At 32.1% G+C, this 16,468-nt stretch overlaps 1 protein-coding gene across 3 annotated transcripts in view; it reads right to left on the reverse strand.

The window, feature by feature from the left end:
• Positions 1–2,881: 2,881 nt before the first annotated feature.
• LOC145269687 (uncharacterized) overlaps positions 2,882–16,468 on the reverse strand; it is a 30,095-nt gene continuing 16,508 nt past the window's right edge. For all 3 annotated transcript variants that reach the window (XM_080125405.1, XM_080125406.1, XM_080125404.1), the window contains one exon: positions 2,882–5,052. In XM_080125405.1, the coding sequence (XP_079981531.1) occupies positions 3,284–4,153 (870 nt within the window). In that variant the 5' untranslated portion in view covers positions 4,154–5,052 and the 3' untranslated portion in view covers positions 2,882–3,283. The remainder of the gene's footprint in view (positions 5,053–16,468) is intronic.

A 16,468-nucleotide genomic window follows, 5' to 3' on the forward strand; every position in this document is an offset into this window, starting at 1 on the left:
TTCTCCTCAACTGAAAGAGAACGAGAAATGGAAGTGTCGCATCCGAAGAACAGATACTACACTTTGATCTTAGCCAAAAGAGTCCCATTATTGTAGCTCTCAACGTTTTAAATTTTATGTTAAAAATAGAAGGCATTACCTTTTTATTATAACTTGTAGCTGATACATGCACCTCAATGTTGTGTTAGAGATGCACATTTTGAAATATTTTTTTCACATGTGAATCGCTTGTATCTTATGTGTAGACTTTCATTCCTAAACTCGCAGAAACAAACATTATGTAAATTATTGGACAATTTGTAAATGTTTTTTGCACATGTTAGTTGAAATTTAAATTATAATTTCTGATATATACGTACAAATGTTGTTTAAGGAATGTATTTTTCACATATTTTTTTTCGCATGTGAAATGACATGTATCTGTGAAATTATGATTCTTCAAAGTGACAGAAACAAAAGAGGAAGTGTACAACTCTTTACATATGACGTTTTAAGCACAAATGTGATTGAACATATGTTTTAAGCACAAATGTGGTTGAACCTATGTTTTAAGCACAAATGTGGTTGAACATATGTTTTAAGCACAAATGTGATTGAACATATGTTTTAAGCACAAATGTGATTGAACATATGTTTTAAGCACAAATGTGATTGAACATATGTTTTAAGCACAAATGTGATTGAACATATGTTTTAAGCACAAATGTGATTAAACATATGTTTTAAGCACAAATGTGATTGAACATATGTTTTAAGCAAAATGTGGTTGAACATATGTTTTAAGCACAAATGTGATTGAACATGTTTTAAGCACAAATGTGGTTGAACATATGTTTTAAGCACAAATGTGGTTGAACATATGTTTTAAGCACAAATGTGGTTGAACATATGTTTTAAGCACAAATGTGGTTGAACATATGTTTTAAGCACAAATGTGGTTGAACATATGTTTTAAGCACAAATGTGATTGAACATAAGTTTTAAGCACAAATGTGATTGAACATATGTTTTAAGCTCAAATGTTATTGCACAAGTTTTAAGCCCAAGTGCAATTGCACATGCGCTTAAAGCACAAATGTGGTTGTACAATTCTTAAGCACAAATATGGTTGAACATGATTAAAGTTCAAATGTGGTTGCACATATGGTTTAAGCATAAATGTGGTTTCATATATGTTTTAAGCTAAAATGTGGTTGGACATTAATTTATTTATTGTGGACTATTACCCTCAACTTTAAAAAATAAATTAATAAATAATACTCATCTCAATAATGAATTCCAATTAAATAATATATATATATGTGGTTGCACAAATGTTTTAAGCACATGTTTTAAGCACAAATGTGGTTGATCAGGTTTTAATCACAAATGTGATTTGAACATGTTTTAAGCAAAATGTGGCTGCACAAGTGTGGTTGAACATGTTTTAAGCATAAATTTCGTTGATCATGTTTTCTGCACAAATGTGATTTAAACATATGTTTTAGGCAAAATGTGGTTGCACAAATGTTTTAGGCAAAAGTGTAGTTGCCCAGGTGTAAACACTAATGTCGTTACACATGTTTTAAGCACAAATGTGGTTGATCATATGTTTTAAGCACAAATGTCGTCACACATGTTTTAAGCACAAATGTGGTTGCACATGTTTTTAACACAAATTATGGTTTCACATGTTTTAAGCACAAATGTGGTTGCACATGTTTTATAGCACAAATATGGTTAATCATGTTTTAAGCATAGATATGGTTGCACATGTTTTAAACACAAACGTAGTTTCACATGTTTTAGACAAAAATATGTTTGTACATGTTTTAAGCACAAGTGTGTTTGCGCATGTTATAAAGCAAAAATATTGTTTTGCATATGTTTTATTCACAAATGTTGTTTCACATGTTTTAAGCACAAATTTCTTCACATGTTTTATGCACGGAAATGGTTGCACATGTTTTATGCACGAAAATGGTTGCACATGTTTTATGCACGAAAATGCTTGCACATGTTTTAAGCACAATTATGGTTTCACATATGTTTTAAGCACGATTATGGTTTCACATATGTTTTAAGCACAAATGTGTTTTCACACGTTTAAGCACAAATGTGGTTGAACATGTTTTAAGTTCAAATGTGGTTGCAAATATGTTTTAAGCACAAGATTGTTTACACATATGACATTTTAAACACTGCTTTGTTTTATTTTACTTGTGTCATAGTTCTCAGAAACCAACGGGCCCACTGACTGACACTAGCACTTGAACTCTATATGAGATTCATAGATATTCGAATGTTCCATTGAAGTTCTTAATTTCTCAAACACTGAGTTAGTAAAGAAATTGAAATAATTTTCTTCTCCCCAATTAACCATTTTCATATGCTGTAGTATATCTTTTGTTTTGGTTTCTTGGCCTTACTGGATTCCAGGACAAGAATTTATCTAGTCTGGTGGAGTATCAAGCTTCATGCTATTACTTGAGATAACATCACTTGGAGAAGGTGCACCATTCCTCGTAAAAAGCGAATGTGGGTTAGCTATAGAAAGGAGATTTTATTTGGGCTGCGAATACTACGTAATTTGGACTATTTGGATTGTGTGGCATGTGATTACCCATGTGTTAAGCGCAAATGTGGTTGCACATGTTTTAAGCAAACATTTTTTTGATAACGTTTTGAGCACAAATTTGATTGATTATATGTTTCAAGCACAAATATCGTCACACATGCTTTAAGTGCAAATATGGTGGCACGCATCCTTTATGCACAAATGTGGTTGCACATGTTTTAAACACAATCATGGTTTCACATATGTTTTAAGCACAATTATGGTTTCACATATGTTTTAAGCACAATTATGTTTCACATATGTTTTAAGCACAATTATGTTTCACATATGTTTTAAGCACAATTATGTTTCACATGTTTTAAGCACAATTATGTTTCACATGTTTTAAACACAATTATGGTTTCACATGTTTTAAGCACAATTATGTTTCACATATGTTTTAAGCACAATCATGGTTTCACATATGTTTTAAGCACAATCATGGGTTCACATGTTTTAAGCACAGTTATGGTTTCACATGTTTTAAGCACAATTATTGTTTCACGTATGTTTTAAACACAATTATGGTCTCATGTATGTTTTAAGCACAATTATGGTTTACACATGTTTTAAGCACAAATGTGGTTTCACACATGTTTTAAGCACAAATGTGGTTTCACACATGTTTTAAGCACAAATTTTCACAAACCCCTGTACAGAGAGACCTTAGACACTCGAAGATAGTGTCTAGAAGGCATTAGTGTGTTTACACATATGACGTTTTAAGCAGAGACTCCATGAAAAAGAAGCACCACAGATTTGACACATGTAAGGTTTATCACCTGTGTGTATAATCATATGGTTCTTCAAATTCGACAATTGTGCAAATGACGAATTACACACTTCACATGAAAAAGGTTTTTCCCCAGTGTGTGTTCGCACGTGATTCTTCAACCCAGACGATGTTGGAAAAGACGCAGCACAAACTTCGCAAGAATAAGGCTGTTCCCCAGTGTGACTGCGTGTGTGAAACTTCAAACCTAATGCACTCTTAAAAGACGAGTTACAAATCTCACACGAATACGGTTTGTTTCCACTGTGTGTTCGCATGTGTGCTTTTAAATGAGGCTTCTGTGAAAAAGAAAAGCCACAGAGCTCGCAGGTGAACGGTCGCTCGCCAGAGTGCGTGGAATAATGTTTTTTTAACTGATATGATTGTGAAAAAGCAGATCCACACAATTCACAAGAATATGGTTTTTCTCCAGTGTGTGTACTCATATGTCGTTTCAACCCAGACATCTTTGAAAATGATGAATCACAAATGTCACACTTGAATGGCTTCTCGCCTGTATGTATGCGCATATGTTGCTTGAGATGAGCATTCCATGCAAAAGACATGCTGCACACCTCACACACGTAGCGCTTCTTTTTTGCGGCAAGCTGATGGCTTGCTTTCTTTGCTAAATACGTACCAGAAATTTCATGCGAGTATTCTTTGTTTTCTTCACAGTTCAGTAATTGTATTTTTAAATGCGAATTATCAGAACATTTGTAGCCACATATTCCACACCAATATTTGTTGTCTGTTTCCATTTCGTCAATATTATTACTTGTCATCGTGTAAATGTTAATTCGTTCAAGTCCACATGATTTGTCATTATCGGAAAATGTCACGCATCTCCCTCTTATAAGGTTTTTCTTGTTTATTTTCCCTCCAGCTTCATTTTACAACTACCTAATATTTCTTTGTTTCCTGTTAACATTTGTACCAAAAGAGTGACTCATTTCTCAGCATATATATCTAATTTATGTATAGTTTGTCGAAGCAACAAAGATGGTTTGATCAATGATGAGTAAACACTACTCATACCTCTTTCAATTAGTTCTGCCATTATCTGAAAATGTCACGCATCTCCCTCCAATATGTTTTTCTTGCTTCTTTTAACTCCAGCTTGATTTGACATCTAATATTTCTTAATTTTTCTGTAAACATTTAAAAAAAAGACACCATATACTTTGCATGCATGGCTCTTCTTTTGTACGGTGACTTTATGATTTTCTGACTGTTGTCGTTGCAAAATAAGTAGCAGAAATTTCATGAGTATATTCTTTGTTCTCTTCAAGGTCCATTAAATGTATTTTAAGATGCAAATTATCAGAACCTCTGTAGAAACATGTTTGGCAGCAATATTTCATTTTCAAGTTTTTTTCCATTTTGTCAAAAATAGCAAAATGTAACAAGCCATGTAAATTGGAAGTAAAATAAATAAAATTTGAGAGGAGTTATGTTTCTGCAATTCTAGACTACACGTTCTAATACCCAGCAACAAAGAAGGCTTGATGAATAGTGGGTAACCACACTCGAATATTTTTCAACTGGTTTTGTTTCTCATGGAATCTTGCCAGGTCCTTTAACTGTGTATTAAGGTCTTATACAGCGCCTTGAAGTCATTCTTGGTTTTTCAGAATTGTCTTTGTTGCCGTTCAGGTCCTATTTGTTCCCAATGTCTTACCATCTGAAATTATAAAGATAACAAAAAAAATTATTTTGATGTCTAACTTGTAAGCACATGAAAGGAACATAGTTTTGATATGCTTTGACAAGTATGGCACATCGAAAATGTTATTGTGGAGGTATGCACTTTTGTCCTATAATCTATTTCAAAAGTTTTTTTTTTGTTTGTTTTTTACATAGTTTTTAGTGATGTGATGATTCCAATATTTATTCCCGATTTCTATACAATTAACGATTTTGTCTTTGTTGCCGTTCAGGTCCTATTTGTTCCAAATGTCCTACCATCTGAAATTATAAATATAATAAAAAAAATTATTTTGATGTCTAACTTGTAAGCACATGAAAGGAACATAGTTTTGTCCAATAATCTATTTCAAAAGTTTTTTTTTTTTTTTACATAGTTTTTAGTGATGTGATGATTCCAATATTTCTTCCCGATTTCTATACAATTAACGATTTTGTACTAAATTTGTGATTCCAGTTCTGACTTTTTAATAAATGCATAAATATTGAACTATAAAGTTGTTATTTTTCCTGATTACCATAAAATCATTCGTAGACACACAATTCAACCACACATAAATAAGGATTTCCATGACACACCAACATCTTAAGATAATCTCTTTTTTCTATACAAAAACTTCAGCGCAAAGGAAACGATTTTAGTGGAAAGGAAAGGGAAAGGGGCTATTTTTATGAAACTCCAACTGAGAGATACAACAAAAGAATGAGAAAAACAAAGAAAAACGAGAAAAAAACAACAGCAAAGTAACGAGAACCATATCCCCCCCCCCAAAAAAAAACGATGGTACAAGAATAAGAGAAAAACAAAACCCAAAGTACGAGAATGAGGGGGGAAAAAACTAAGCCATGAGAATAAGTTAATAAAAAAAGTGCAACAACAAGAATTCTTGTTTTTGCACTTTTTTTATTAACTTATTCTCATGGCTTAGTTTTTTTCCCCCCTCATTCTCGTACTTTGGGTTTTGTTTTTCTCTTATTCTTGTACCATCGTTTTTTTTTTGTTTTTCTCATTCTTTTGGTGTATCTCTCATGAAAAAAAAGAGAACGACAAACCACTAAGAAAAAAAAAGATGTGTGTGAGAAAGAGAGACTAAGATACGAAAACGAGAATTAGAGGGAAAAAGGTATATATTATATAAAGTATATATTATTAGATAAAATATATTTTCTCAAACGTAAAAACACACTCATGGGAGGCGTGATCTATAGATTTTAGTTTTAATTCAAGGGTTAGTTGTTTTAGATTTATGGCATATCAACCCTTTTCAGGTTATTTAATGCTGAATCCAAAGATTTTGAAGAAAAATTTTTCAATAGAATATATTTTTTGTTTTCAAGTTGGATTCTATTTAACCCATAGTTGGGACCCTAACAGGTACTACCACTCCGGGTCAGAGTAGACCTGGGAGCAATGGCAATTAAAGGGTAGCTTCACACTCCCCAAAGCCCACAAGCTGGGGCCTCACCACTGGATATAGTTTAAGGTCATATTCGTGTTTGAAGGCAACGTTTCTGCAATTCTATATATATATATATATATATATATATATATATATTTATACTAAATTTAATACCTAGCTAGGTTGAAAAGTATTGACGGGTGAAGGGTTTAGTCACATATTATTTAAGACACACAAAATATAAGTGGATCACATTGGATTGATGGAAACATAAAATGCATCAATTTTAGTCTATAAAAATTAAATAGTAAATAGCTTAAAAAGGAAATAACTCTCATAGCTTAATACCCGGGTAGATTTATGGCCTTCATGCGTCGAACTCGATGAGAGTCCATCATATACATATATATCCAGAAGGAAAACGGAAAAAACGAAAATATGTATTAATGCATATAAATTTAATAATTTATTCAATAAGGAGAGATTATGTCAATTAGGGGTTTGGGATCTGTATAAGTCTCCTTTTAAAGAATCTAATTCGTCTTCGTTCTTTCAATAGATACATATATAAGGAGAAGGAAGAGGATGGTGTAGTTTGCTTGAAGCATTGTGCACAGTGTGAAAATAGTTGGGCTTGAAGATTGACAATGCATTAAAAGAATAACAATTTTAAAGAAATTTCAACTTTCAGGAGAAACATTAGTCTAGCATAAACCACTATCAATAATTTCTCACACTCTTTATCTGTGCCTAAACCTAAACATAGATTTCATGAACAAAGTTTCTTTCTTAGAACTGCATGCCTCCGGAACTCTCTTCCATTTGCCTGCTTTCCAGCTGACTACAAGTCTAACATAAACAAGTTCTTGATGAAGTATCCCCCTAAGTAATCCAATTCATAAAATTTCCACTATTTATGTATACTGATTAACCCTTATCCTCGAGTGGCCTCCGGGCCTTGATAAGTGGGGACTTCTTTGTTAAAAAAAAAAAAGAAATTATAATATACATTTTTACTGACATAATGTTCCACACAAGATAGTAGGTGAAATGCCCAAATTTTTTAGATAAATTTCTTCGTCAAGGAGGAAAAAGGACACTGCACAACTACCCGGTCGGGACTTTTATGTTTATGTTAGGAGCCGGCAAAAATACAAAACTGCGACGAGCCATGTAAAAGGACAGAATATGCAGAATGAATTAAATAAAATGAATTCAAACAAAACAAAAAAAACAAATAGCCAAGTGAAAAAACAAGGGACAGTTAGATGATGCAACATAAAATAAACAAGATTTCTCAGCAAAAACTGCAGCAAGCGATGTAAAATAAAATCAAATTTATTGGCAAAAAAACAGTTCAAAGATAATTAAGCTATGTTGAACCTGGTCAGTACTAAAATGGGTGACCACATCAGTAATTCAGATGCTGACTGTTCTACGCTTATCTCTTTATATATATATATATATATATATATATATATATATTAAGTAATGTGATTTATAATTTAAAAATTAAAAAAAAAAAATTTTAAATTTAAAAATCAAATTTTAATTAAATTAAAAATCAGTTTCATAAGAAGGAACAACAACAAAGTCAATTATCTGTACTATCGTTTCGGAAATCCGTGCTTTTTATTTGTGGTATACATGAAGTCACGTAGAACAATTATACATAGTTTTTTTGGTAACCACGGTCTCCTCATCAGCAAATTTAGGAGGATTTCTATTGAATTGAAATTACTTTTAATGCTAGGTTTATTTTTGGTGTCTTTTCAATTCAATAGAAATCCTCCTAAATTTGCTGATGAGGAGACCGTGGTTACCAAAAAAACTATGTATAATTGTTCTACGTGACTTCATGTATACCACAAATAAAAAGCACGGATTTCCGAAACGATCGTACAGATAATTGACTTTGTTGTTGTTCCTTCTTATGAAACTGATTTTTAATTTAATTAAAATTTGATTTTTAAAATTTAAAAATTTTTTTAAAATTTTAAAATTATAAATCACATTACTTAATATTGAATTAGCTCTAGGACATTTAACTATCGAGCTTATTATATATCTAAATTACAACGAGCATTTCCTGTATTTTAATTAAACTAGTAATTTCACTATTACATTAAAATACACTTAGCTCTTTAGACTATTATTCTAATCTCCTTTAAATTATATATACAGTTGTGCCCGATATTATTCATACCCCCCTTGAAAATTGAGTTTATTAGGTGTAACTTTGTTAGAATTTATTGTTTACGTCCATATTGATACATATTCTTAATAAACCTCTTCTGATCATTTTCGTCATTTTAAAATCTCGGGATACTTGTAATAAAAGAAATATACAGCTATTTATAAAATCTGCAATGTTCAAAAATAATCATACCCCCTTATTTTTTCAGTATTAATCGAGTTTCTGATTTTGTTTCCTGTTTGATTCTTATTTTGAATGCTTTTATACAACCTTTGATTAATTTCATTTCGTTTTTTGCATTTTTCAGAAATTAAAATGATATCAACTGAAAACCAATAAAAGAATAAAAATTATTAGAATGGGGAAGAAAAAAGAGCTTAGTAATGATCTTAAGGCTAAAATTGCGAATTCACATAAGGATGGTTTAGGTTAAAAGTCAATTTCCAAGAAATTTGAGGTCCCTACAGCAACAGTACAGAGCATCATCAAAAAATTCCAGAGCCACCACACAACAAACAACTTGATTGGTAGAGGAAGGAAAAGGAAACTGTCTGCTAGAGCCACCAGGAATATTGTAAGAAGTGTTAATGCAAATCCAACCACCACTACTAAGGACATTTTAGAAAATCTGGAGTCTTCTGGCATAAAAATATCAAGGCAAACATTGCAAAGGACTCTGCATGAAAATGGTCTGAAAGGAAGAAGACCAAGAAGGACTCCATTGCACACCGGAAAACACCTTGCAGCACGTCTAAAGTTTACTAGGAACCATGTGAATTCTCCAGAGTCCGTTTTCTCAAGTATTTTGTGGACTCACGAAACAAAAATTGAATTGTTTGGCCATATGGATGCTTCTTACGTTTGGAGGAAGAAAGGAGAAGCTTACAACCCAAAGAACACCATACCCACGGTGAAACATGGTGGTGGTAGCCTAATGTTTTGGGGCTCCTTTTCGGCTAGTGGTCCAGGTAGTTTGGTCAAGATAGATGGAACCATGAAGAAGGAGCAATATTTGGAGATACTCCAGAAAAACATTAGACAGGATGCGGAGAAGCTCCATTTAGGACCAAACTGGGTCCTTCAACAGGATAATGATCCAAAACATACTGCCAAAATAGTCAAGAAATGGTTTGAGGATAATCAAATTAATGTTTTGGAATGGCCTAGCCAGAGTCCCGACCTGAACCCTATCGAAAACCTCTGGCACATATTGAAAACTGAGGTTAAAAAGCGGAAACCTAGAAATTTGAGGGATTTGGAGAACTACTGCATTGAAGAAGGGTCAAAAATCAGTGTTGATGCTTGTAAAAACCTTGTTGATAAATATCCAAAACGGTTACAGGCAGTTATTAAGAATAAAGGGCATGCTATTGACTATTAGTAAGAGGGGTATGAATAATTTTGAACTAGTGCCATTATTGTTTTTCTTTGTATAATGTTTCAAACTTGCATAATTTATTTATTTGTTGAGTTTAAATTAAATGCTTATGCTTGATTTATTGTTTGAAATCCCTTTAATATTGTCTACCTTCTGGTTTGAGCAATAATCTTATAGAAATCTCAAAGATCCGAGGGGTATGAATAATATCGGGCACAAGTGTATATATATATATGTGTGTGTGTGTGCATTTACATATATGTATAAACTGTGTCAATCGCTTTATTGCAGATTAGTAAAATATCAATATTTCACTAAATATATGTCACAACAAAATGAAAATTATATCATCAAACGAGTGCTTTAAGGTTACTTATTTCCAAAAATTATCAAATACATATGATATTCATGAAATTATGACATTTTATTCTTTTATTGAGGAATTTCCACTGTGCATCGCTTTATTGCAGGTCTCTTTAAAATGTTGTTTCAGGGCAAAAAATACAATACCTTATCATGCAAACTTTATTTTTTATTATATTTTTCTGTCAAAGAATAATGAGAAAAAGCACATCCTAGGTGCTAAGTCTCAAATAAATGAATTATTTATCGACATATCCACCATTTATTAAATAACTTAAAACAACCTTTTGTTCTCCAGAGAAGTCAATTGTTTGATCTCAAAAAGGAGTTATGGCTCTAGCAATATGAACTATGTTCTCCACAAGGCATACTTTGAAGTAAATTGTTCTCTTCCCTCATGAACTCCTCTTTTGAATATTGACCAGAGATATTCAATGGGGTTAAGGTCTGGAACACATGGTGGTCAGGTCAGTTTCTCCAACGTATCCCATAGATTCAAGGAACGATGCAGTCGCCCCAAGCAGAATGATTTACCTAAGCTGGTTGATATGATACACACCATTGCTGGATGCTGCAGACACTAGAATTTGCTGTTGGGTGAAAAAATTCAATTCAACTTAACTAACAACTAATAATGGCTGTGAATGAGTGTCCGGAGTGTGCGTCATCATACAAGGGTCATTTCAAAAGTAAATCCTCCTATTTTTTTTAGCTAAAAAAAAAAGTTGATGAACTACTGTAGTATCTGTTCTTCAGATGCGGCACTTCCATTTCTCGTTCTCTTTCAGTGGAGAAATCCTTCACGACTGAGACAATTTTTATTTTTGTACCTTTTCTCCACGTTAATAAACGACCCTGGTGTCTAACTCTGTCCCGTGGGTAAATAGGTACTATAATGGGAGTGGTATCATTTGCCCTGTTTTTTTCTAATGTTCCCTTTATTATGTAACATTTGGATGATTTCTTTCTTTGTATGTTAAAATTAATATGAGTTCCATTCTCACACCATTACAATAATGATCATATATTATTATTAGAATGATATTCGAAAACGAGGCTCTCCAAAAGAATATTTGAGCTTTTATTAATAGTATTTTACACAAGAAACTTATCCCCTCGCATTCTCCTTGATTACAATGAGATTAACTGCATTCAAAAGCATGTTTAATGTTAACTTGAATTGAATCTTAAATTAATTAGTTTAAATATAAAAAAGTTTTTTTAAAAAACCCACCTATTTTCGCTCACGTGATCATAACCTAGTCGGTATAGTAGCAGCATCGTTATCTTAAGATTGCACGTTCAATCTGAGATGCCAGATATTTTTATTTTTAAAGTTTTAATATTGAAACAAGGTTATTTATGCCATTTTTTCGTTGTTTTTTTTTCTCCATCACGTTTGCTTTTTTTTGTTTTTGTTTTTGTTTTTCCGATCTTTTTTAAAAATTGTCACGGTAATTCTACAGTTTATGGACAGGCCTTAAATAATATTATATGCATACTTTCATCTAACAAATTAAATAAAAAGACGTTAATTTAGATTTAAATTTAAATATTTTATCCAAGAAAAGCACGGTCTATAAACTGCACAATTGTCACGGTAATATTTATTGGCTGGGTTTCTAACAGTATGTTGTATAATAAAATATAAAATTAAATATAAAAAGACGTTAAACGTGAAAATCGTGTAAACTGCACAAGTGTTGAAATTTGAAAAGAAATTCGACGTGTTTATGAACTGTGCTCATGCTAACAACGTTCAAACAAGATTATTACGTTCATTTATTCTTTATTTTCCTTTTTGTTTTGATTTACCCCACCCCTACACGCCTCATCACACCCGGGCAATGCCAGGTACCCCCCCCCGCTAGTATGAAGATAAAACACAGCTCAAATGCACCAGCTCTGAGAGCATCCAATTCATGGCTTGATTCTTGCAGTAAAGAACACTGAAAATGAATATACAGTTTTGCAATTACTTGTAGAGATTTCACTGAAATGAAGGTTCATTTAGCCCTTTGTTTTTGCTTATTTTTTTAAAACCTGGCTATGCATAAGCATCTAAAGGGCTCTGTGTCATATGGGAGTAAAAGTAAAGCGTCTCATTTTTTTAACTCAAAAAGTTGAAGAGTTACAAAGACAGAAGCGGTACCATTAAGATGAGCACCCTTTTGTGCTCCAGAATTTATTTTTCTACATGGTCACTGCCATTCTTAATGCACTTTTGCTAACGATGAATGATGGCTGTGGATGGGCGTCTCGAGCACACGTTGTCATACAGGAGCCATTCCAAAAGTAAAGCCTCCTATTTGTATAACTCAAAACGTTGAAGAGCTACAAAGACAGGAGTAATCCCATTAAAACGAGCAACCTTTTGTGCTCTAGACTTTATGTTTCTACATAATCACCACCATTCTCAATGCCCTTTTGTCAGGAATTCAATGACATATCTTTGCTCCTGGTGCTTGTCCATGACGGGTTGCTTTCTTTTTACACTATCAATATCTGCAATAGAGAGATGAAACTTTCAGGTCATGAATGCATAAGTTCAGTCATCATAGCAATGCAAGTTGTAATACCCTCTGATCCATTTGGGCGGAATAAAAAATAGGAGGCATTACTTTTGGAACGAGGCTCGAATAGTTTTAAAATTTCATCAAATGATTAGGGTTTAAGAAATATCCATTTGACATTTTTGGTTCTGCTCCAGAATTTCTTCGATATTAAAAAAAAATAAAGAAAAAAAATAAAGAAAAATCTGTATGATATACATACCTGTAACGAAATGAGTATATCATACTCCAAAAATCACGTAAATCAAGAAATTTTATTTTTCAATAAGAAAATTAAATTTTATGAATATGAGTAGGAGTGATTGTTTTGCCTGCCATTTTGAAAAAAAAAAATCCCCAAAACAAGGAAGATAACTCAATAATAATTTAAACTTGCGAGATTTTTGTTGTAATGCCTATGAATTACAATTAATACCTTTAAATCTGGAATAGAACCGAAATTTTCTCCACTTAAAAAACCTGGAGAAAAATTAGTTACTCCTTAATAATTAAAAGTCTCCATAATTATGGTGAAAAAATTATTATGATGAAAAATTAGTTATTACCTTTTTTTTTACATAGGCATCACCACTTATCAAGGCCCAGAGACCACTCGAGGATAAGGGATAAGAGTGTACAGTAGTCAATTGAACAAGATAGTAATTGTTAGTAATAGAAATTAGGTAAATTTGTTAACTAAGTGGAACAGCTCATCAAGAACTTGTTTATGTTGGACTTGAAGACAGCCAGATTGTATTCACTGGAAAGCAGGAGAACGGAAGACAGTTCCACAGGCATGCAGTTCTTAGAAAGAAGCTTTTTTCATGGAATCCATATTTAGGTTTAGACACAGATAAAGTGTAGGGGGAATTATTGATAGTGTTTTCAGCTAGATGAGTGTTACTTGTGAAAGTTTGGCGAGGGGGGCATAGATTGAAGCTCAGTCGAGCACTTGCCATGAAAATAACGATAAAGCAGAGACAAACTCGCAACATCTCTTCTGTGAGATAGAGGCTGCAGAGTACCTATGATGATTTTCTATAATAACAGTGAAAAATTATTATGGTGCTCCATAAGGATGAAAGAAATTTTGTGGTCTGAATCTGTAATGGTCCAAATCCTTTATACTCATTTTTTAAAGAGATTTTTTTCCTCTTGGGTAGATATGTTTTCTCAAAAAATGACTCTTCAAAATATAATTTTCTGTCAGAATTGCACTTGTTTTAAAAAGAAAAATACAGCAAAATCTTTATGATGTATGTACAAGTTACAGAACGAAGATGTCATATTCCAAAAATCACATAAATTACTCAAGTAGCTTTTTTAAGTAAGAAAATAATATTTTATGAGGAAGTGAGAAGAAGGCCAGTACTTGCCACATTGTTCAAGAATGTGTTAAAATTCAAAACCCGACAACTAAATTCGACTATTGAGATTTATAGACCGTGCTATTTATTATTATTATTATTATTATTATTATTATTATTATTATTATTATTTAATTATTAGTCATAAAAAATCGTAGGATTTGATTTTCTTATTATAAAATAAAAAATGGTAGAGGTTTACTTTAAGCGAGAAAGGCAGAAAAAAAGGGCTGTGACTCTTACACGAGTGGAGTGGACATTAAAAGAGATCACACCATTTCTTTTTCATTTAATGGTAAACATAGGTGCAAAATGAATGCCGATGCTTAAAATGTATAAACATTTTGACGCCTCCCTTTACTTAAAAATTCACCAAAAATCCGAAAATTAACCAATTTTAATGAAATTTATAAAATAATGATCACGGAATATAATGAACTAATTATTTTTGGTACTTATACAGTTTAATGACGACATTAAAAAATGGAAATATTGAAAAAATTTTTTTTTGTACGTACCTGTTATAGACTGAAGTTCTTCGAAAAAAAATTTCACTTCATTTGATCAAGTAGTTTTTTTTTTTACAGCGAAAAACAATTATTTATCACGACGACGTCAACGTGCCCATTTTGGAAATGTACCTAGCAGAATACCTCCATTTTAGGCCAGATTTCGCAATCTAGCCTTTTTTTTTTCGCCAGAATGAGATGCGCACATCACATCTGCAATTTTTTTCCGTTTTTTTTTTTTTATTTTTAAAGCAGAATACTATTGAATATGCCAAGAAATTGAAGAATGCAAAGAACTGAAGAATTTTTTACGCGATTATTTTCGAAACATGCGCAGTAGTGTTTACCGATGTATTGGAAAATTCAAAATGGTGCCCGACACTCTCTTTAACATGGTAAGTTTGGGAAAAGGTGTTATAAATAATAAACTACACAAAATACTATTTAAAAAACCGAATATATGTCAACTTATGTCACGGTAATATATATTGAGCGAATTTCTAACAGTACTTTGTCTAGTTTATTATTTATAACGTCTTTCCTGAAGTTACTGTGTTAAAGAGAGACTCTGGCGCCATTTTGAATTTTCCAATACATCGGTAAACACTGTATGCTTTTCGAGCTGAATAAACATGTTACATTGAATAAAAACACTAAAAACATATCCATATACAGTAATACAAACCCTAAGTTTTTTTTTTTTTAATTCGAAAATTTCGGTTGCATATTTCTAATTTTTCTAATATTTTATTTTTATTTTCTTCTGTTACAAATTAAAAAAAAAAAAAAAACACTCCAAAAATGGCATCTGTCTTCAAAAAAAAAAAAAAATTCTCATTCTGGTGGAAAAAAAAAGGGCTAGATTGGCCTAAAATGGAGGTATTCTGCTACGTAGGGCAGTTACCGGCCCTTGGGGAAAGCTACCTGCCCTTGGGGAATTCCTGGGCGCTGCAATAACATTTCCAAAATGGCCACCTTGACGTAGCCGTGATAAATAATTGTTTTTCGCTGTAAAAAAAAAAACTACTTGATCAAATGAAGTGAAATTTTTTTTCGAAGAACTTCAGTCTATAACAGGTACGTACAAAAAATTTTTTTTTCAATATTTCCATTTTTTAATGTCGTCATTAAACTGTATAAGTACCTTATTTTTATTTACATCTTAGTGGAAATGTATTATTTTGTTTTATTTAAATTTAACTACGTTTCAACATTTACACGTCCTCAGCAAGAAATAGCCCAACTTGAACATTTTTTTTAATTGTATTTTTGTTTTGTTTTCTCTTATTGCTAATACCCATCCCCTATTTTTTTTTTTATCAAAATTTTATATAAAAAATAGGGGATACTTAAAATAGAAGTTTCGGATGTCATCCACTTGGTCTAAGATAGTTTCCATTCACCATAATACATTCAATCTGTGGTACTTAGTTATTTTAAGTATCCTCATATGAATTAATGTTTTTCAAAATTTTATATTTTATAAATAAAACAAACAGTAGAACATTTTAATAATTTTAATAACAAACACAAACTCATTTAAACCTGGAAGATAAAAAGTGCGCTGAATGATGAGGAGTGGGAAGTAACTAAGCCTTAAGAACACCCCAAAACAAAGAAAAATAGC

Source organism: Euprymna scolopes, chromosome 45 (genome assembly GCF_053919585.1).
Source record: "Euprymna scolopes isolate OS-2025 chromosome 45, ASM5391958v1, whole genome shotgun sequence".
NCBI lineage: Eukaryota > Metazoa > Mollusca > Cephalopoda > Sepiida > Sepiolidae > Euprymna > Euprymna scolopes.